This window comes from Lemur catta, chromosome 7 (genome assembly GCF_020740605.2).
Source record: "Lemur catta isolate mLemCat1 chromosome 7, mLemCat1.pri, whole genome shotgun sequence".
Lineage (NCBI taxonomy): Eukaryota > Metazoa > Chordata > Mammalia > Primates > Lemuridae > Lemur > Lemur catta.
Window position 1 is genome coordinate 60,915,740 of NC_059134.1, and position 23,513 is coordinate 60,939,252.

The 23,513-nt window shown below is 37.8% G+C and overlaps 1 protein-coding gene across 1 annotated transcript; it reads right to left on the reverse strand.

Annotated features, from left to right (window-relative positions):
* Window positions 1-2,029: 2,029 nt before the first annotated feature.
* On the reverse strand, window positions 2,030-2,992 carry LOC123641551 (olfactory receptor 51I2-like). The gene has a single exon (XM_045556426.1). It carries the CDS (start codon window positions 2,990-2,992, stop codon window positions 2,030-2,032), a length of 963 nt encoding a protein of 320 aa, XP_045412382.1.
* Between the last annotated feature and the right edge of the window lie 20,521 nt (window positions 2,993-23,513).

Below are 23,513 nucleotides of genomic sequence, written 5' to 3' on the forward strand. Positions count from 1 at the left end.
TCGTGGCTAGATTCAGGCTAAAAATTATTGTCAGGAATTCTACATATATTATGTTATGTCCTTATTGTTCAAATCAGAAGACACATTAGGTGAGATTATCTCATGATTGGTTAAGGTAAATTTGACGACTTGATTAAAGCAGTAATTACCGATCTTTTGTATTAAAAAAGTACATTCATTTTTGCCTATTTAGTAAGGAAGCAGCATAGTGATACTTTGTGACTGTGTGAATATTCTATTTCCTAACATCATTTAAGCATTTGTTGATCATTCTTAAATTTCTTTAAGAGCTACAAAAAGGTAATTTTTAAATCTATCAATACTTTCACATTGATTACATGAAATTCTTTATTAAAGATTAATGTTCATTCTTTTTTATCTTTCCTCCCTCTCTGTTTTGTGTTTCACTATGGACTCAAACTGTTTTTAAAAAAGTCCCATTTGTTATGATCCATTGATGTCAAAATTATTAATAATTTTTAATGTTCCATTTTTTTTTTTAAGAGACACGGTCTTGCTGTGTTGCCCCAGCTGGAGTGCAGTGGTGCTATCATAGGTCACTGCAGCCTCAAATCCTGGTCTAAAGTTATCCTCTCATCTTATCCTCACAAATTGCTGGTATTATAGGCCTTAGCCACCCCACCCAGCCAATATTCCAATTTTTAATGCACCTTTGGGTACTGGTAGCCTGTTCAAATGGGTCTCTGTGTGCATTTTTGGACACAACTCTATTGTAGTTCATATTGTTTATGTATCAGACATAAGCTATTCTGGTATCACCTTATGTATCCCTACTTCATACTTAGAAATATCCATTTCTTCAAGGATCTCAGGTTATTTGTAGTGAGGAATGGTATTTCAAAATCAATAGGTGGTGGCCAGCTCTGCTCACTGCTTCTAGTGTAATCACTTCCAGGCACTTTCAATAAACAGAGATTGGAAATGTGGAGACACAATTTTGAAAAAAAATGTATTTATTGTTTCCAGTCATGGTGGCAATGAATTAATTTTACTATCCATTCTTTCTCCTAGACAGTTAAACAACAGTTCCTTTGCCTTCCTTTCCTATTCTACTTCTACTTCTAATCTGTAATAGAGTTAAACCTGTGTCACCTTCTGCAGTGCTTGACTTTTGTTTTACGTGGTTGACTTCCAAGCAAAGGATGGAGGCCAAATGTATCAATCAGGTGTGAAAGGCTCCAAGAGGTCTCTCCACTGCCTGTCATTTCTGCTCATCTCCCCTTGTGCTCCCTCCAACACAGACATACACAGATTGTGCTGAACCACAATGACAACTTGCTTTTCCACAAGTACACCCAATTATTCCATACTTCTCCTTTTTAACATTCTTTTTCCTTTATTAGGTGTGCAATTCCCTTCCTGGGGAATCCCTATTCTCCTTTAAGCCTCCTTCTTATGTGAATCCTTTCTCATTTCCTCTTGCAGGGCCAGTAACTCTCTTCTGAGTTTCTAGAGCACTTTGAATGTGCCTATCACAGTTTCATTACACTGCACCATAACTGGGAACAAGTACACCCAATTATTCCATACTTCTCCTTTTTAACATTCTTTTTCCTTTATTAGGTGTGCAATTCCCTTCCTGGGGAATCCCTATTCTCCTTTAAGCCTCCTTCTTATGTGAATCCTTTCTCATTTCCTCTTGCAGGGCCAGTAACTCTCTTCTGAGTTTCTAGAGCACTTTGAATATGCCTATCACAGTTTCATTACACTGCACCATAACTGGGTACTTATAGGGCTCTGTCCTCCAAAGGATAGAAAATATCATGTATGGTTAATTTTAAAATCTGCAATGAGGGACACAGATTCTTGCACAAGTAAACACTGGATAAAATACCTAAAGTTAGCAAGTTCATGGAGAAATTAAGACAGCTATCAGTCTGAGGGCATCCACTTGCTTGTCATACTCTTGAAAATGTGCCTGGGTCAGAACTCTGAGTAAGGTCTTTCTGGGCAAAATATATGACTGTTTGGCCATATTTCCCACTAGATGCTTTGTTTGTGTAGTTCATCAGCTTTGCCTCTTCCTTTTCAGAATCCTGAGCATGGCCTCCCTGATGGGCTTGGATTTCACGCTGTAGATGATGGGGTTGAGCACAGGAGGCACCACCAGGTACACATAGGCAACAAGAGCATGAGCAATATGGGGCAGGTGTCTTCCAAAACGGTGGATCATAGACATGGTGATACCTGGAATAAAGAAGACAAATACAGCCAGAATGTGAGAAACACAGGTGTTGAGGGCCCGGACTCGCTCCCTGGGAGAGGCCAGGCCCATGACTGTGTGCAAGATGAGAGTATAGGACAGAATTATGAGCAGAGAGTCTATGGCACCTGTGGACAGAACCACAAAGAGCCCGTAGCGTATGTTGATGGTGATGTCAGCACAGGCCCGTCTCATCACGTCAGGGTGGAAACAGAAAGAATGGGACAGGGAGTTATTTCCAGGGCAGAAGTTTAGACGCTTAATCAAAAATGGCACAGGGAAGAGGCACAAGGTAGCACGGGCCACGATGGCCATCCCAATCCTGATGATGACATTATTTGTGAGGACAGCTGCATAGTGCAGGGGACTGGAGATGGCTACAAAGCGGTCAAATGACATAGCCAGGAGCACTGAGGACTCCACCACAGAGAAGGAGTGCAGGAAGTACATCTGGACCAGGCAGGTGTTGAAGCCGATGAGCCGATGGTCAAACCAGAGCACAGCCAGGGTGGTGGGCAGTGTGGACAAGGTGAGGCCCACGTCGGTGAGGGCCAGCATGGACAGGAAGTAGTACATGGGCTGGTGCAGGCTGGGGGTCCTCCTCACAGCCAGGAGGATCAGGCAGTTCCCAGTGAGGGCCACAGTGTACATGGAGGAGAAGGGGATGGAGATCCAGCCATGGAAGGCCTCCAGCCCTGGGATGCCAATCATGAGGAAAGCAGGGGGCTGGAAGAAGGAGATGTTGACATGGGACTGGGGAGGGAGCATCCTCTGAAGGCAGCTGAGAGCTCCAGAGAGATGTGAGCTTTTCAATCTGGGTACAAAAATACGGAGAAAAGAAAAAGATATTGGAACAACTCTACCTCTAATGTCAGGTGACATGGGTTCCTGCACAATAGCAAATATGACACGTGAAGAAGATGTAAGAATTACTTCCATCTAAATGAAAAATAGAGAATAACTCTAACAATCTTATTGATAGTAAAGGTATTATTTGATTTTGAAAACACTGTTCTCTTTACATAGTGAATAATGCAATGCTTTCTTTCAAAATATATGACGTGATCCTGACAAGAGTAACAAAAGCTCTGTATTTTAAGGAAGGAACAGTGGCCTCATATAAATAAATTGCAAATGTATTGTAGAAACCTGAATGGTAGAGAGCATGGGCTTATTAGTTTTATTTTCTTGGATTCAGCTTCTATATTCCAAAACAAACAAATAAATAAGCAAATAAGAAAACACACAGATATTAAAGATAGATCAGTAAAAGAATATATGGAAAACATCCATCCAAATATCTTTAGCAGAAATTTAAAAACTCACTGAAAATAGGTCTGTGAGTGAAAGTGTAATTTATGATAACAGCTGGGTCTACAGTTGTGTCATATGTAGGCAGTGTAATCAGCTCACTCTGAAAGTAAGAATGACCAAGAGCAGGCGGGTGGGGCATTGGGAAGTATATTCCCCACAGGATGGAAGATTGTGCATATTTTTGTAGAAGATTTTTAAAAAATACATAGTAAATTAAAGTTTCTTGTGATGTCAGCTTAGTCATTCTCTGTTCTTTCTCTCTTGCACAATACTTTTAAGCATATTTCAAGCCGAACTCACTCCATTTAACGATGAATAAAAAAAGACAAGTTCCAATATAGAATTTGTGCAGACATATTTTGTAACAATTAAAAGGGATAAACTAAATTAAAGGTATGTTAAATACTCCTTGAAATAAAGAATCACTAGAGGAAAGAGAAAAAAATTCTATATAACCTTTTGTGAATATTTTTAAAAATTAAAGAAAACATAAACCGCATTAAAATTTGTAATATTAGAATATAAAAATGAGTTGATAATAAAGAGAGAAAATGAAAATCAAAATGGTAGACCAAAGAAAATAACATGAGGTAAAAAATAGAAGCCATTTTAAAATTGAAAATATTCTTATTGCAAAAACTCATACTACTTAAAGCACTCAGAGAAATGGAGAATAGAATCAAGAATAATCAAACAAAATTAAATTGAAACAGTGATAAAAGTAACTAGAGAGAATGTAGTAGATATGTTGAATACACAGTAGCATTTCAAACATAATAGGTATTCCCAAAGAGATGTAAAATAAAAATGAAAAACAGAAAAATATTCAAACATATAATAAAATATTTTTTCTGAAAAATGAAAAACAAAACTGACTTTATATATCAAAGTGCTATCTACCAGAAAACAAACACTAATGAATAGGCAAACATAAATATATTTAAGTGTAGTTATTGTACTGCAAAGATACCCAAAAACCTACAATCATTCTGATGGAAGCAGTAAATTTCAAAATCAAAAAGTATCAGATTCAAACCAAAAATCTCTTAAGATTTCTTAAAATCTTTTAAGAGACCACACACACACATAAATGATTAATGTGAACAGAGAGTTATGAAAAAATGAATGTAATCTAAGCATTCTTAATGCATCTAGAATGTTGTCTAGGTGGAAAAGGAAAATATTATAACATGCATCAAAGTCAGTATTTTTATTATTTGTAATATGGACTAATTTTGTGGGATAATTTTTGAGTAGTTATATTAATGCCTTTGGCAACCAAGACTTTCAGGGTAAGAGAAAAAGGATACATATCTAAAATCAAACAAGTTAATTAAAATGCTGCAATCATAAACCTGAATTTGGAATATCAGAATAAGCTCAAGAAATGTTTCTCTTTTAAGTAATATATATTTCTCAGCTTTATCTACAGAAAATGATTGCAAATAAGAACAACTCAGTAGCAAGGAGCACCCCTAATGCTCACATATGGTCTCTAGATACCATCTTTCCTTAAAAGGAGCCACATATCTTTTGATAAATGACCAATTTCAAACCTTTTGCTGGAAATATAACAAATGAATTTGTACATCTTTTAATACTACAAAACAGGGAGCCCATCAAAGACAACTGGGATCATTTAAAAAAGACAAAGCTGTCAATTTGAAGAGGCTCCCTCTTTCCAAATATGGGTCAATTGAGCATCAGTGAAAATGATAACTGAAAGGATTGAAACACAGCAAATGTGTGTATGTGTGTGTGTGTGTGTGCATATGACAGAGAGAGAGAGATATACATATATATACGTAACCACACACACACACACACACACACGCAGTTCCTCATTGGTCAGTGATGCTAGGTACTCATTCAGTGTTCTGAAAACTGGAAAATAACCTACATCTATAAATTGTTGCATGGTGTGAACAAAATAATTGACAAGGGAAAGTTTTTCTTTATAGAAGCAATATAGCTAATAAGGAATAATAGAATTAGAGTATCGTTCCACTAGTGAAATAGTGGAAAAAATCATCAGGGCTGATAGCATCAGTAAATGAGAGAAAACTTGATATTTTACCAAAATAATGAGGTTGAGTCATATCCAACCTCCAGTTTACAGAAAATAATGGAGACAGCAGGCAAGCAGGAGTGTCAATATACCAAGAGATGAAGTCAGAAAAATCCAAATTAAAACAAGCAAACAAAGTTGAAAGGACAAAATTTAAGTTTCTTCCACAAATAAATTATAAGAAAATAAAAAAGAATAGGGAAAATGTAAGAACTGATAAATGAATTTAATAAAGTTGCAGGATATAAAATCAAGAGATGTAAAAAGTGAGCAGACTAATGAACAAAATATTTTTATGGGATATTTGGGGGAATGTCAAAACTAGTTAAATTTTGGATGACAATGTTTTGTTTCGGTGTGATTATAATACTGTGGCTGTATTTTAATATCTGAACATACCTCTAAAATATAGAATGACATAATGACTTAGATTGACTTCACAATAGTTGGGGGTAGGATACTTGTGGTGGGAATTGTATGGTGATACAACTACAGGAGTAGCTATGAGCTGATGATTATGGTAGCTGGATAGGGGTATAAAGAGATCCACTTTGTCCTCTCTAATTTTGAGTATTTTAATTTTTTTATAATATAATATTGGTGAAATCAGAAGTTTTCCTTTATAACAAGTAACAACATTAATGGAAAGAGTTTTCTAGTTAAACATGGTGAATTGCACAAAACATTTATCTCTATTCTCTCTAAACTCCCATTTAAGTGACAGTAAAAAATGAGAAGTTATTAGCTCACAATGACAGAACAATAGGATGGGCTATAAGGGATGCAAACAATATTGCAGTCCATGGATAAAAACAGGAAGAGTAGTAAGAGACTAGCAGAAAAGAGCATTAAGTTCTTGTAGAGAGGTTGCACCACAGATCCACATCAAAAGGACTAAGGAGTTAGAGTTGAGAAAAGCAAGAGTGAGGAGTGGAATTGAGAACAGGAGGTTTTATGAGGAGCAGCTATAAGTTTCCCTCTCTTGGCTGTACCTTCCACTCTTGTAAAAGGCAGATTACTCTCTGGAAAAATTCTACCAGCAAGGCTCTGGATCCAGAGATGCCAAACAGACATGATAGTTGTGCAGTACTTAAAACAAGGGATATGAGGAAAGGTGAGACTGCCCAGCCCTCTTTTCCTGACTTGATTCACAGAGTCCTGGCAATCAGGTTCATTCTATATAACTTGACGGTCACCTTGAGGGCCCTCTCAGCAGGAAAAGTGTGATAAAAATGCTTGTGGAGAAATTCAAGTTCAGAGGAGGACAGTGGACAGTGGAGATGCTGAAATAGTGCTCAGATGAGAATGCCAGATGGGAAGAGAACTGGACACATTCTCACATCCACTCCCTCTCCTGAGAGACTATAAAAGGGCGTTTCTTCCTGGAAACACAGTCTTGGATTTCTGTCCATCTCTGAGATGTTAACTCCAGGACCTCAGGAAACCATCCTCAGCAGCCCTTTTTTTCAAGTGGGAGACAGGACTACTGTCTCTCTTTGTCCCAGACTATTTCTCTTTTTTCTGCTTTATATCCAGCCCCACCCCACTGCTACCTCCACCTAAAGCTGAGGTTCAGGCAACTGTGCCTGAGAAGTAGAGAAGGGTGCGTGTCGGAGCCCAGGTTACTCACCCTGGCTGCTGTCTCAGGCTGCCCTGCCACTCACATCCTGCAGGAGCCCAGAATGTCTGTGCCAGAGGGACTAAGTTTTATGCCACTGCATGGGGACACCTTTGCAGAAGTGCCTATCTTCAGGGAAGGCTAGGCTTGGGCCACAGAGGAGTCACTCCACTTAGGTCCCTGGAGAATGGGAAAGTTGGGGCTGGCTTTGGAGTAAGGAATAAGACAAGCGTTTAGAGAAACTAAACCATAAGAGGGAGAGACCAGAATCACAGATTCTACAATATCCCACCAAGTTTAAATTATTTGTTCAGACCATCAGCTTCAACAGCCCATCTGAATGCAAGATCCATTCAGGATGATACTGCTGAAGATTGCTGTAGAATAGGCCACAGGATGAGTCCTACAGCAGCTTGTAGTCTTTGCAGAGGGTAGGGATATGGCCTGACGTAGTTAGGGGTCCTCTGGTGGCCTAACCCAGCCTAAGGCAGTCAGGGAAGGCTTCCTAGAGGAAGTGTAGAGGGAACAGACTCCTGAAAGGCCCAAAGACCCCGTGCTAAGATCTCATCTCTCATTCTGGGACAAGATACCAGGCCTGTGGGCTTGAAACCCCAGACCGGGGCTGGCACAGTTTCTGCCCACATTTCTAGCTTGCAACTGGCCTGCTGAATCACACAAATTTAAAAGGGAGGGAACATGGACATTGGAAAGAACATGAACTACAGAGCCAGTCAGACTTGGATTTAAATTGTCTATTTCTCAACACATACAAGTTCTCTCTCCAGCTTTTCTTACACCCTAGAGAGTTTCCAAAATAGTTCTGGCCTCAGCTCTTTCCTAAATCAATCTTAATTATGGTCATTCACCTGGAACTACTTTTTATGGACATATTTGATTCATTCTTGTCTGATTTTGCCTGCATTTTCCAAGCCTGAATTGGGCCCAGCCTCTCTCTCTACCTTCCTTTCCTGAGGCAGTAAGGAAACTTAGAAAAAAATTGCACAGGCTGGGCACGGTGGCTCATGCCTGTAATCCTAGCACTCTGGGAGGCGGAGGGGGGGAGGATTGTTTGAGCTCAGGAGTTTGAGACCAGCCTGAGCAAGAGCAAGACCTCGTCTCTACTAAAAATAGAAAGAAATTATATGGACAGCTAAAATATACATAGAAAAATTAGCCTGGCATGGTGGCGCATGCTTGTAGTCCCAGCTACTTGGAAGGCTGAGGCAGAAGGATCGCTTGAGCCCCAGGAGTTTGAGGTTGCTGTGAGCTAGGCTGATGCCACGGCACTCTAGCCCAGGCAACAAAGTGAGACTCTGTCTCAAAAAAAAAAAAAAAAGAAAAGAAAAGAAAAGAAAAAATTGCACAATCTTAAAAAATTGTATCAAAACAAATTTATGGCCTTTAACCTGAGCTGAGAACTTCTCATTACTTCACAGTCCTTTCCTGTCATCATTTTTCTCAAGCTCTTTACTCAACCTGCCACCTCTCCTCTAAATAGCTAATTTGGTTTTGCTCCTAACTTCACACAGAAAATGAAGTCCAACAAGGGGGCCTTTTCTAGGCTTCCTGCCGGACCTATCTGACCTATGTCCATTCCTATCTATACACCTTGCCAAAGAGACCATTCTAGGGAACACGTTGCTTTATGTTAGCTCCCTCCCCACCCTTTTAACTACTTGTTTGTTGACTGCCCATCATATACAGCAAAAAAAAAAAAAAAACAACTAAGTGCCATATCATGGCACCCAAGACTCTTCAAGATTTTTTTTTTAAATAAAGCTTTTTATTTTAAGATGGTTGTGGATTCTCATTCAGTTCTCTAAGGGTTAATTCAGAGAGATCAGCATACAGTTTACCTAGTTCCCCCAGTGGTGACAGCTTGCAAAATCATAGTACAATCTCAAAATAAGGATATTGATACAGAAAGAAGGCACATCAATATAATAACGGCCTTACATGGCAAGCCCACAGCTAATATCATACTCAATGGTGAAAAGCTGCAAATTTTTCCTCTATAATTAAGAATAAGCCAAGGATGCCCACTTTCACCACTTCTATTCAATGTAGTGCGGGAAGTCTTAGCGCAATTAGGCAAGAAAAAAAAAGCCATCCAAATCCAAAAGAAAAAGTAAAATTGTCTTTGGTTGCAGATGATATGACTTTATATATGTAGAAAACTGTAAAGACTCTGTCAAAAACCTGTTAGAACTAATAAATAAATTCAGTAAAGTTGCAGGATATAGAATCAACATGTACAATTCAGTTGCATTTCTATACACTACCAATGAACTCCTTAAAAAAGAAAACAATCTGGTTTATAATAGCATCAACAAATATAAAAAACTTAAAAATAAGGTTAACCATGGCTGTGAAATATCTGCACACTAAAAACTACAAAACAGTGATAACAGAAATTGAAGATGACACAAATAAATGGAAAAATATCTGACTTTGTAAGACCCTTATTTCACTCCATATTCAGAAATCAACTTAAAATTGATCAAAGACTTAAATTTAAGGCTGGGCGCAGTGGCTCACGGCTGTAATCCTAGCCCTCTGGGAGGCCAAGGCGAGTGGATCGCTTGAGGTCAGGTGTTCGAGACCAGCCCGAGCGAGACCCCGTCTCTACTAAGAATAGAGATAAAAATTATCTGGACAGGCCGGGCGTGGTGGCTCACGCCTGTAATCCTAGCACTCTGGGAGGCCGAGGTGGGTGGATCGCTCGAGGTCAGGAGTTCGAGACCAGCCTGAGCAAGAGTGAGACCCCGTCTCTACTAAAAATAGAAAGAAATTATCTGGCCAACTAAAAATATATATACAAAAAAAAAAAAAATAGCCGGGCATGGTGGCGCATGCCTGTAGTCCCAGCTACTGGGGAGGCTGAGGCAGTAGGATCGCTTAAGCCCAGGAGTTTGAGGTTGCTGTGAGCTAGGCTGACGCCACGGCACTCACTCTAGCCCGGACAACAGAGCGAGACTCTGTCTCAAAAAAAAAAAGACTTAAATTTAAGATCTGAAACTGTAAAACTACTGTAAGAAAACATGGTGAAAAAGTTTCTGGATGTTGGTCTGGGTAATAACTTTTGGAATATGAACCTAAAACACAGGCAACAGGAGCAACAATAGACAAATGGGATAACATCAAACTAAAAAGCTTATGCACAGAAACTATCAATTGAGTGAAGAGACAACCTATGGAATAGGATAAAATACAAGCCATATATCTGAGGAGAGGTTAATATCCAAGATGTATAAGAAACACAATTCAGTAGCAAGAAAACAAACAGCCCAATTAAAAAATGGGCAAATGACCTGAATACATTCTTCTCAAAAGAAGATACACAAAGGATAAACTGGTATATGAAAATATATTTATTATTGATAATCATCAGAGAAATACACATCAAAGCCACAATAAGATATCAGCTCACACCCGTTAGAATGGCTATTATAAAAATAAAAAAAACCCATAATAACAAGTGTTGGTGAGGATGTGCAGAAAGGGGACCCTTGTATACTGTTGATGGGAATGTAAACTGATACAGTCATTATAGAAAATAGTATGGGAGTGCCTCAAAAATTAAAAATAGGACTACCATGTGATCCAGCAATCCGACTTCTGGGTACATATCCAAAGGAAATGAAATTAGAATCTCAAAGACATATCTGCATGCCCATGTTCTTTGCAGGATTAATCATAATAGCCCAGAAATGGAATCACCTTATGTGCCCATCAAGGGATAAATGGATAATGAAAATGTGATACATACACAAATATTATTCAGTCTTAAAAAAGATGGAAATCTAGTCATTTGTGGCAACATGGATGAACTTGGAGGACATTGTGTTAAATTAAACAAGCCAGGCACAGAAAGACAAATACTGCATGATCTAACTTATAAATGATATCTAAAAAAGTCAAACTCATGGATGTGCACAATAAAATGATATTTTCCAGGGGTTGGGGCTGGCGGGTAGGGAAAATGGAAAGACGTTAAAAGAGTAAAAAATTTCAGTTATGTGGGATGAATAAATTCTGGAGATCTAATGTACAGCCTGGTGACTATAATTAATTATACCATATTGTATACTTGAAATTTGCTAACACAGTAGATCTTAAAGTTATTATCAGACACACACACACACACACACACACACACACACACACACACGGTAACTATGTGAGGTGATGGGTATGTTAATTAGCTTGATTGTGGTAATCACTTCACAATTTGTACACATGTCAAAACATCCATGTTGTGCACAGTAAATATATACAACTTTAATTTGTCAGTTATAGCTATAAAGTTGGAACAAAATAAAGCAACTTGCAAAAGAAAAAGAAATGAGGATATTGGCATTGATACAGTCAAGATATAGAACATTTCCATCATCACAAAGATCCTTCATATTTCTCGTTTTTAGTCATGACTATTTTCCTTTTCCTCCATCCTCTTAATCCCTGGCAGCCACTAATGTGTTCTATATCTCTATAATTTTGTTATTTCAAGAATATTGTATAAATGGAAATTATACAGTATATAATCTTTGAGATTTTATTCCACTCAGCATAATTCTCTGGAGACTTATCTAGCTTGCTCTACATATTAATATCTCATTCATTTTAAATGTTGAGAATAGTATTACATGGCATGGATATACCACAGTTTGTTTAGCCATTTACTTGTTGAACAACATCTCAGCTGTTCCTGGTTTTTGGCTATTATGAATACAGCTGCTACAAACATTTGTGTACAGGTTTTTGGTGAACATAACTTGTCAATTCTCTGGGATAAATACCCAGGAGCATTTTGTAGTTTTGGAAACTGCTAAAATGTTTTGTAGAGTGGCTGTAACATTTTACATTCTTACCAGCAATGTATAAGTGATCCAGGTCCCTACAGCCTTAGCAGAATTTTGTGTTTTACCTGTTAAAGTTCAAGCCATTCTGATAGTTGTGTAATGATATCTCATTGTGGTATAATTTTCATTTCTTGCCAGCCAATAAATTTGAATATATTTTCATTTGCATACTTTCCATCCGTATATCTTTTTTTCCAGGAATTGTTTTTCCTGTTTTCTAATTATTAATAATTTTTTTCTATTGAGTTTTTAGACTTCCTTATATATTCTAGATATTAGTCCTTTGTTGTATGTGTGATCTGCAAATATATTTTCCCATTCTGTAGGTCCTCTTTTCATCCTCTTAATGGGGTCTTTGACAGAGCAACAATTTTTAATTTTAATGAAGTCTAATTTATTGAATTTTTATAAGGATTTTTCTTTCAATATCAAGTCTAGGAACTCTTTGTCTAGCCCTAGGTCCTAGTATTTTTGTCCTTCTTTTTCCTAAAAGTTTTATGCTTCATTTTTATTTTTTTAATTTAGTTTAGTAATTGATTTTGACTTAATTTATGCATAAAATATGAAGTTTAGGTCCAGGTTAAATTTTTGCCTACGGATATTTAATTATTCTGGTGCCATTTGTTGAAAAAAATAAACTTCCTCCATTAATTTGCTTTCTGTACCTTGCTAAAAATCAGGCATATCTCTGTGGGTCTATTTCTATGTTTTCTGTTCTATTCCATTAATCTGTGTGTATATTCCTCCATCTATATCACACAATTTTGATGACTGTAGCTAGACAATAGGCATTGAAATTGGGTAAAATTTATTCATTTTCAAAATCATCTAAGCTATGCTAGTTCCCTTTCCTTTCCATGTAAATTTTAAAATAATCTTGTTTACATCTACAAAATAACTTGCTGAGATTTTGATAGGAACGGCAACAAACCTATATGTCATTTTGGGGAGAATTAGCATCTTTACTATGTTAAGTCTTCTAATTCATGAACATGGTGTATCTCTCCATTTATTTAGATCTTTGGCTTCTTTCATAAAAAAAAAAAGTTTTCAGAAAACAAGATCTATACAGGTTCTGTTAGAGTTACACTTAAGTACTGCTATGGTTTGAATGTTTGTACCTTGCAAAATTCATGTTGAAATTTAATTGCCATGATAACATTATTAAGATGTGGTACTGTTATTTAACATAGTACTGGAAGTGTCAGCTAGAGCAATCAGACAAGAGAAAGAAATAAAGGGCATCTAACTTGGAAAGGAAGAAGTCAAATTATCCTTGTTTGCAGACAATATGATCTTATATCTAGAGAAACCTAAAGACTCCACAAAAAGACTATTAGAACTGATAAACAAATTTAGTAAAGTTGGAAGATACAAAATCAACATATAAAAATCAGTAGCATTTCTATATGCCAAAAGCAAATAATCTGAAAACAAAACAAAGAAAGTAATCCCATTTATGATAGCTACAAATAAAACAAAATACCTAGGAATAAACTTAACCAAAGAAGTGAAAGATCTCTACAATGAAAACTATAAAACATGGATGAAAGAAATTGAGGAGGACACAAAACAATGGAAAGATACTTCATGCTCATGAATTGGAAGAATCAATATTGCTAAAATGTCCATACCACCCAAAGCAATCCCCATCAAAATATCAATGGCATTCTTCACAGAAATAGAAAAAAATAATCCTAAAATTCATATGGAATGACAAAAGACCCACAATACTCAAAGCCATACTGAGCAAAAAGAACAAAACTGAAGGAATCAGATTACTTGACTTCAAATTATACTGTACAGCTGTAGTGCCCAAAACATGGTGCTAGCATAAAAACAGACAGATAGACCAATGGAACACAATAGGAACCCAGAAATAAATCCACACATCTATAGTTATCTTCAACAAAGGTGCCAAGAATATATATTGAGGAAAAGACAGTCTTTTTAATAAACTGTGCTGGAAAAGCTGGATAGCCATATGCAGAAAAATGAAACTAGACCCTTATCTCTCACCATATGCAAAAATAAAATAAAAATGGATTAAAGGCTTAAATCTAAGACCTGAAACTATGACACTACTAAAATAAAACATTGTAGAGATGCTTCAGGATAGTGGTCTGGGCAAGGACTTCTTGAGTAATATCCCCAAAGCACGGGCAAACCAAAGCAAAATTGGACAAATGGGATAACATCAAGCTAAGAAGATCCGTCACAGCAAAGGAAACAATCAAAAAAGTGAAAAGACAACACAGAGAGTGGGAGAAAATATTTACAAACTACTCATTTGACAAGGGATTAATAGCTAGAATATATAAAGAACTCCAACAACTCAATAGGAAAAAAAATCAAATAATTTGATTAAAAAATGGACAAAAGATCTGAATAGACATTTTTCAAAAGAAGACTCACAAACAGCCAACAGGCATATGAAAAAATGCTCAACATCATTAGTCATCAGAAATGCAAATCAAAACTATGAGATATCATCTCACCCCAGTTAAAATGACTTTTATTGAAAAGACAGGCAACAATGAATGCTGGTGAGGATGTGGAGTAAGAGGACCTCTCATACACTGTTGATAGGAATGGAAATTAGGGCAACTACTATGGATAACAGTATGGAGGTTCCTAGAAAAACTAAAAATAGAACTGCCATATGATCCAGCAATTCCACTACTGAGAATCTAAGAGAAGGAAAATCAATATATTGAAGGGATATCTGCATTCCCATGTTTATTACAGCACTATTCACAATAGCCAAGATTTGGAATCAACCTAAGTGTCCATCTCTTGATGTAGGGGTAAAAGAAATTGTGGTACATATACAAAATGGAATATTATATAGCCATAAAAAGAAAGAAATTCTGCCATTTGCAACAACATAGATGGAACTGGAGAACATTATGTTAAGTGAAATAAACCAAGCACAGAAGGACAAATCTCACATGTTTTCACTCACATGGGGAAGCTAAATATTAAAAACAATTGATCTCATGGAGACGGAGAGTAGAAAGACATTAACCAGAGGCTGGGAAACGTAGTGGTAAGAGGGGGAATAAAGGGAGGGTGATTAATGGGTGCAAAAATATAGTTAGATAGATAGAATGAATATTTGATAGCACAGCAAAGTGACTATAATCAATGGTGTTAGGATATTCTTTAAAATAACTAAAAGAGCAGAATTGGAATATGCCTAACACAATGTAATGAAAAATGCTTGAGATGATGGATGCCCCAATTATCCAGATTTGATTAATTCACATTGTGTGCCTGTATCTAAACATCATAGGTATCCTATAAATATATACAACTGTTATGTATCCATAATAATAATAATTAAAAAAAGATATGGGACCTTTAAGAGATGATTAGGCTATTAGAGCTATGCCCTTATAGGTAGGATTAATGCCATTATAAATGGGGGAGTTTGGCCCTCGATTGTCTCTTTGCCCTTCTTCTTTCTGTCGTGTGAAGACAAAACATTCCTCCCCTGCTCAGGACACAGCGTTCAAGGCACCATCTTGGAATCAGAATTGCCACATCTGCCTGCACCTTGATTATCGGACTTCCCAGCCTCCAGAAATGTGAGCCAGTAACTTTCTGTTCAATATGAATTACCCAGTCTGTGGTATTCTGTTGTAGCAGCATGATACAGACCAAGATAAGTACTTAAGTTTTTTTTTTTTTGAGTTATTATGTTTGGTATTATACATTCAACTTTTGTCCATGTGTTCATTATGGTACATAAAAATTAGATTGATTATTTGTATGTTTTATCTTGTATCACATAACTCAGCAAAGGTTAGTTTTAGGAGGTTTTAAAAAATAGATTCTCTGAATATTTCTATGTAGACAATCATGTTATCTAATAAGGCAAATAGAGATATTTTATTTCTTCTTTTTCTATCTGTATATCTTTTACTTCCTTTTTCTGCTTTATTTCATTGGCTATGGACTATGTTGAATAAGAGTGATAAGAGTGGACATCCTTGCCTTGTTCCCAGATTTAGTGGGGGGACATTCAATCATTTACCATTAAGTATAATAGTAGCTATATATTTTTGTAGATGCTCATTTTCAAGTTGAGGAAGTTCTTCTCTATTCCTATTTTTCTGAGAGTTTTTATAATAAATGGTTGTTGAATTTTTTCAAACGCATTTTCAGGATCAACTGATATAATATCATGATATTTGTCTTTATGCTATTAATATGGTAGATTACTTGATTTTTGAATATTGAACCAGACTGGCATCCCTGAAATAAACCCCAGTTGGTTATGGTATATAATTAAAAATATATTTATGAATTCTTTTTTGATAATATTTTGTTGTTTTAAATTTTTGATTGTGGTAAAGTACACATAACATAAAATTTACCATCTTAGCCATTTTTAAGTGTACAATTCAGTAGTAGTGTTAATTATATTCCCATTGTTGTATAAGCACAATCAAGAACTTCATCTTGAAAAACTGAAATTCTATACACACTAAAGAACAATTTCCCATTTCCCTCCCCCCAATTTCTGGCAACCACCATTCTACTTTCTATGAAGTTGACTACTCTCCGTACTTCATATAACTGACATCATACAGTATTTATCTTGGTTTATGTGACTGGATTATTTCACTTAACATAATAACATACAGTTTCATTCATGTTGTAACATGTGTCAGAATTTCCTTCCTTTTTAATGCTGAATAACATTTCATTGTATATGTATGTATTTATTTAATACTATATTTTTTATCCATCCATCTGTGCATGGACACTTGGGTTGCTTCCACCTTTTGGCCTTTGTGAATAATGCTGCTATGAGCATGAATGTGCAAGTATCTCTTTAAGACTCTGCTTTGCATTCTTTTGGCTCTATACCCAGAAATGGTATTACTGGAATATACGATCATTACATTTTTAATTTTTTGAGGAATCATCATACTGTCTTACCATTTTACATTTCTGTCAATGGTGTACAAGGGTTCCAATATCTCCACATCCTAGTAGCCATCCTAATTAGTGTGATACATTGTTAAAACTTTTTTTTGTCTATATACAAGAGGGATATTGGTCTGTAGTTTTTGTTTGTTTCTGTACTGTCTTTGGTATCAGGGTAATACTAGCTTCACAAAATAAATTGGAAGATGCTCCCTCCTCTTTCATTTTCTGGAAGACAGAGCATAGAATTCTTTAAATGTTTGACAGAATTTTCTAGTGAAACAATCTGGGTCTATAGATTTCTTTTCTTGGATTTTGTAACTTATGAATTCAATTTATTAATAGTTCCAGGGGTACAAATTGTACATTTCATATGTTTGGAATTGTGGTAGTTTGTGTTTTCCTAGGAAATGGTCTACTTTTTCTAGGTTACTAATTTACGTGTGTAGCATTGTTTGCATAATAGTATTCCCTTATTATTCTCTTTGATGTCTGTAGGGTCTGTAATGATATGCCCTATTTCATTCCTGATATTGGTAATTTGTGTCTTTGTGTCTTCTTGCTCTTTTTTTTTTTTTTGTCAGTCTTGCTAGGGGTTTATTGATCTTTTCAAAGAACCAGCTCTGTTTCAAAGATTTTCTTTGTTGTTGCTTTTCTGTCTTCAATTTCATTGATTTATTGTCTTATCTTTATCATTTCCTTCTGTTTGCTTTGGGTTTTGTTTTTCTCTTCTTTTTCTAAGTTCTTAATGGAGGAATCTAGATGATTGATTTGAGACTTTTATTCCTTTTTGATGTATGCATTTAAACTAAAAATTTTCTCAGCACTGTCTGTCTATATTACACAAATTTTGGTATGTTCTTTTTCATTTTTATTCATGTCAATATATTTTTAATTTCCCCTGAGACTTCCTTTGTTAGCCATTGGTTACTTAGGAATTTCCCAGTCATCTCTCTGTGATTCCATTGTAGCTGGAGAACATGCTGTGTTCACAGATTTTTCTGTGTGTTTGGCTGGAGTAAAATGGTTTCTTAAAATCTGTCTGGCTAGGGTGCTCCTTTTCAGGTCCTTTGGGCAGAGAGCAGGATTTTGACAGGGCTTTTACTGTCTGTGCCCACTGGCATTTCTGGGTTGTCAGTTTCTTCAACCCCAAATCAAACATACACGAGGTAAGAAGAAAACCCAGGAACTCATTACTATGTTGTCCCTCAGACTCCAAGGTCCTTGGATGGTCTGCCTCTGTCTACCTTTTGGAATCTTCTTATGTTTGTTTTATACAAAGTGCTCAGAGTATTTACGTATTATTAGCAAATAAATAGAAAAAGGGGAAATATTTCTATTCCATCTTCCCCAAATTAGAAGTCCCCTTTAAGATTTTTAATTTACCTTTCTAGCCTTAGCTCCTGATACAATTGTAAATCACATCAAATCCATGCAACATTACCTTTTACTTCAACTACTATGGCTACCAGTTTTGTGCTGATTCTGGCCAACTTAACAAGGTGCAGCCTGTCAGAGCCTCACCTCAACCCTGTGCCACGCACCTCCTCCGTCTCACCTGGGATTTCTCCTTTGATGCTGTGGCATGGGGACCCACAGGAATCTGCTGAATACTCAGGCATAGGCAACCTGGCAAGTATTGGGAGTTAATGCCCTGGGTGGCAATTTTTAACTAATGGATATGGGAGAAATAATTACTTCCTATTTCCTTTCCACAGGAAGATGATTCTGAGACCGATTTTAGGTAGTCCTGCAAGATCTAGTAACAGTTGCCAGTTGGGTGGACAACTCAGTAATGCATGTTTTTTTTGTCTCCCTTGTCCCTGCTTCAAACTAACTGTCTTTGGCTCTTGCTCACTGGATCTGATCCCCAGCAGAGTAGCTGCACTTACGCTTTTGTCTCAGGGGAACTCGGGAAGACACAGCCTACGCTCAGGCAATAAAAGCATCTTGCAGTGTCAGAGGTCACCTCACTTCATTTTATGCCTCCATATACTCCTCAGCTTTTCCCCGTTTACTTCCCTCAGTGTAAATATCACCTGCTCATGAAGCTTTCCCTCATCTCCACGGCAGTGCTGCTTGCTCCCTCCCCGTGTGGCCACTGCACCTTGTTCATCCTCTATGGGGCACTGAGGGCTCTTTATTAATACATTTAGTTTCATGCCTGATACCCACTGTAGTATCCGCTATTATTTACTTTTGTATTTCCTTCATGCTTCAAGGTCTGGAACATCATAAATTATTCTTGAATGTTTAACATTGAATGATATTAAGAAATAGACACTGGGCAAGAACTTTGGCACAAGCTGGGAGAATGGCAGTGATTATTGTCGGAAAGAATTCCAAATATGTGATGCTGGTAATCTCTGGTCATAAATATGTATTGAGTGTAAATCTTTTCTTACAATAATAAAAAAGCCTAGAGAAATCCCTGTTCCCAGAAACAAACAAATTTATGTTCTTCTCTTATTTCTTATCAATCCAGGATAAACTGTGTGTTGCTAAGAGATGAACTTACTGGGGGATGGGAGATGTCCTATCCATTGGGCAACCTCAGGCTGTGGCTCTGGAGGGGAATTGGCTACCTAAACTGGTGCCCTCCACTGGCCAGGCCAACATAAACACGGCTGGGAACAGGGCAGTGTTTTTACGGTCTTCAGTCCCTGGAGACCCTGTTTCACTGGGAAAGATACTGTCACCACAGTGATCACTTGCCTGAGACTCCCAATTCCAGAGGCCTCTCACGGCAGGGGCTGCCTGGGACCACCTCTATGAGCTGACTCAGCTCCCCAAGCACCCGGAGGGCCTCCTCCAGGAAGCCCTTCCAGATAAATGGGAAGAGGAAGGCAAACACTTTTCCAGGACCCTGGTCCCTATGAACGAGGAATAAGCAGTGGCCATAACCCCTCCCTTTTAGTCTGCCACCTTCTAAAATGTAATCACATTTTTCTGGGACAGCTTTGGAAACCAGCCTTTCTATTGGCCTTTCTTCTTTCATGCCTAGATCAGTCATTTCAATCCCGTTTGAATCCCAGCTCTCCCAGCCACTATGCTACCTTCCGTTTTCCCATCCTCCAACCTCAGTCTTGGCACCCGTGTGTGTGTGTGTGTGTATGTGTGTGTGTGTGTGTGTGTGTGTGTGTGTGTGTGTGTCTCGGCAGGGGTTAGGGGGGAGGGGCGAGAGTGAGACAGAGAGAGAGAAAGCCCAGTTCTTAAACTCCAAGCTCCCAGGCTAATGTGACCAGGTGAGTGCTTTTAAGAAAATCTGTGTGGCTTGCTTGTCACAGGTACCAACACACATTTCTATTCCCTTGACACCCCTGTGAGGCAGGGATTATTACCTGTTCCCTATTCCCCTTCCATGGTAATAATGAGCATTTATTTCAGTTTGTACTAAATACTGTGCTGAGCATTGTCCATGGATCATTGCACATAATTCTCACAAAAGCACTGAGGGCAGACACTATTATCATCCCTAGTAAGCAGATGAGGGAAGTCAGTCTCACAGAGAATAAATTGACTTGATGCATCATGGAACTATCTGTTTTTTTCATGGAACTGTGTTTCCTTATAGAGAGCCTATGAATATCTCTTAGGGTGGAAACTCCTCATCTTTGGGAGCAGGTTCAATTTTTTGAAAGTGTTCTGATTGGCAAGAATGGGGGCAGGAGATCAAGTGGAAAAATGCCGTGTTTGGGCAAACAGGTGTGGCCACAGGGAAGAGGGCTGGCTTCTCACGTGGGCCAGAGGGCAGTTTCCAAGGAGGCTCCTGAGAGTGTCAGTCTTGCAGGCCCTTTGGAATTGTGTGTGGCTTCTTAATGGTGTTCAGAGAACATCATGTTTAGAAGGGGGAAGGGACTTTTAGATTATCTAATTCAATCACTGTTTTTCATAGTTCAAAGGAATTATGTGAACTAAGTAAAGTCAACCACTTACTGGTAGAACAGGTATTATAGGTCACAGCTCCCAAATTCCTTCCCAGGACTCTGTCCTTCCCTCCATATAGGGCCCAGGACAGGCCAAAATTTCCCCCCATCCACCTCCCCTGCCATTCAGGTTCTCTCTGGGCCTGCTCTAGGGGCACATAGTATGGAGCAGAAAGAAGACATCTCTTTAAAAGCAACTCAACATAGGGCCTATGATTAACAATACTGTACTGTATACTTAAAAATTTGTCAAGAGAGTAGATCTTATGTTAAAGGCTCTTACCACAAAAGGAAAATAAGAGCAATAAAGGAGGTGGGAGGAACCTTTTAAAGGTGATGGATAAGTTTATTACAGTGGTTATGGTGATTGTTTCAAGGTTATATACTTATATTCAAACACATCGAGATGTGTATATTAAACATCTACAGCTATTTCATGTCAATCAGACTTTCATAAAACAGTTATAAGAAAGAAAAAGAAAATCTCACATCGCTTCACAGGGTAGAAACTGTGGGAGTAGAAACAGATTGGTTTAACTTCCTGATACTCTTTTTCTTTACAGAAAAGACACGGAAACTTTAGTAGCAAACAATCCTCGGCTTGTGACTGAACCACCTTTGATTTCTGAAGAGCAGATGTTACTCTGTGACCCATGTTTCAACGGGAAAAACAGAAGTACACAGGGGAGGTGATTTGTGCAAAGCCCCCTCCTGCAGAGGGAATCTTCCCAGTATCCACCATCACTTGCCTGGCCCGGTCCATGCCTGCCTGCTCAGGCTACAGTTCTCATCAATGAAGTGTGAAAGAGTAGACTCAGAAGTCAGAGAGACCTGGGTTCAAGTCTGGACTCTGCCATTTACCATTGAGTGACCCCAATAAAATTATATAACTTTCAGTTGTGCCTCGGTTTCCTAGTCTGCAAAATGGCCATCATCTCAAATGTTTGTTTTGAGGATTATAAAAGTAAGGTACTATTACAGTAGAGGATGAACAGTAAGCCCTTGATATATGGTAGTGTTAAATGTAATAGACAAATCGAATCCTAGATTTCTTAAACCTTTATCCCCTCCTCTTACCCAGGTGGAGCAGGTACTCTATGTGTCCCAACTCACACCTCCTTGGCCCACCTCTAACTTCATTTGCAGCTGTGACAGACAAGTGTCGTTCATTCTGACTGTTTCCTACTGTAGGTAGGTGCCCTTTCTCTGGGCTTCTCTGGGTTGGGGTTTTCTTCAAAGCCGTAGGAGTAGGCACACACTAAAAGTGCAGAGGAGTTAAAGCCCCAGGGGCAACCTTTAGTCAAAGGAGGATAAGAGTTTGTGGACAGATGCCTTTCTCATCCTTTGGACAGACAATTCCCCAAGACATTCTATACAGAGATCCTAGCAGAGTCAATTACTTACTGTCCACTGCAGCAACCTTGGTAATGACATTTTATTGAATTTTCTTCCGCCCTGAATCGCTATTTTTGCTCCCTCACTCCTGTGTACAAGATGCATGTCTTGATTATATTATCTTCACCCAACTCCTTGTCTTAGGCTCTGTTTTGGGGACATCCAAGCCAAGCATTTCTTATATAATCCACTGCCTTATGCTTAAGGGAATTATCATATGTTTATAAATTTTTCTAAAACCCACCAGCTAAAGACCACCAGTAATATATCTTTAGTCAAACAAAATTAGGTTATTGATTTACTGAAGCTAAGAAGAATATATCAAGGGGACCTTAACGTGTCTTGAAAGAAGAGAATTAGGGAAGTATATTTATAGAATGTGAGGGTCTGGGGTTAGTCATAGGATAGTTTTGGCAAAGGTTGTTCAGGGTCTTTAAAACATGTGAGTCCAACCAGAGTTGTTATTAGATAAGTCTGTGCTTGGTTTTTGAACATGTGATCTGAACAAACTGGTGTTAAAATAATTTGAGCTTGGATAGTTTGTGAGGCCTATCATAGATTGGTCTAGAACAGTTGATCTGTTTTGTCTTTTGCATGTTATAGTCTTTATGGGTTTTCTTTCCATTTTCAGTTCTCACTTTGCAGCTTAGCTACTTACAGGATGATTTTTCCCTTTTTTCAACTTTTAGGTCTATAATAGTCAAGGTTCTCCAGGGAAACAGAACCAAAAGAATAGATAGATAGATAGATAGATCAAGAAAGAGATTTATGTTAAGGAATTGGCTCATATCATTATGGAGGCTAATAAGTCCAAAATCTGCAGGGTGGGCCAATAGGCTAGAGACCCAAGGAAGAGCCGACATTGCAGTTAAGTCCTCAGGCCATGTCTGTTAGCAGAACTCCTTCCTTCCCCAGGAAGTCAGTCTGTTTATTAAGGCCTTCAACTAATTGGCCCAGGCCCACTCACATTATGGGGGGCAATCTGTTTTACTCGAAGTCCTCTGATTTAAATGTTAATCTCATCCAAAAAACACCCTCATAGAAACATCCAGAAAAACTTTTGACAAATATCTAGGCACTGTGGCCCAGCCAAGTGGACACATAGTATTAACCATCACAAGGTCATATGATTTTGTCCCATCCACATAATCATAACTTTATTATTCCA

What these genes read in the sequence shown, in the direction of transcription:
- LOC123641551 (XM_045556426.1), bottom strand. Translation starts at nt 2,992, where the DNA reads ATGCTCCCTCCCCAGTCCCATGTCAACATCTCCTTCTTCCAGCCCCCT.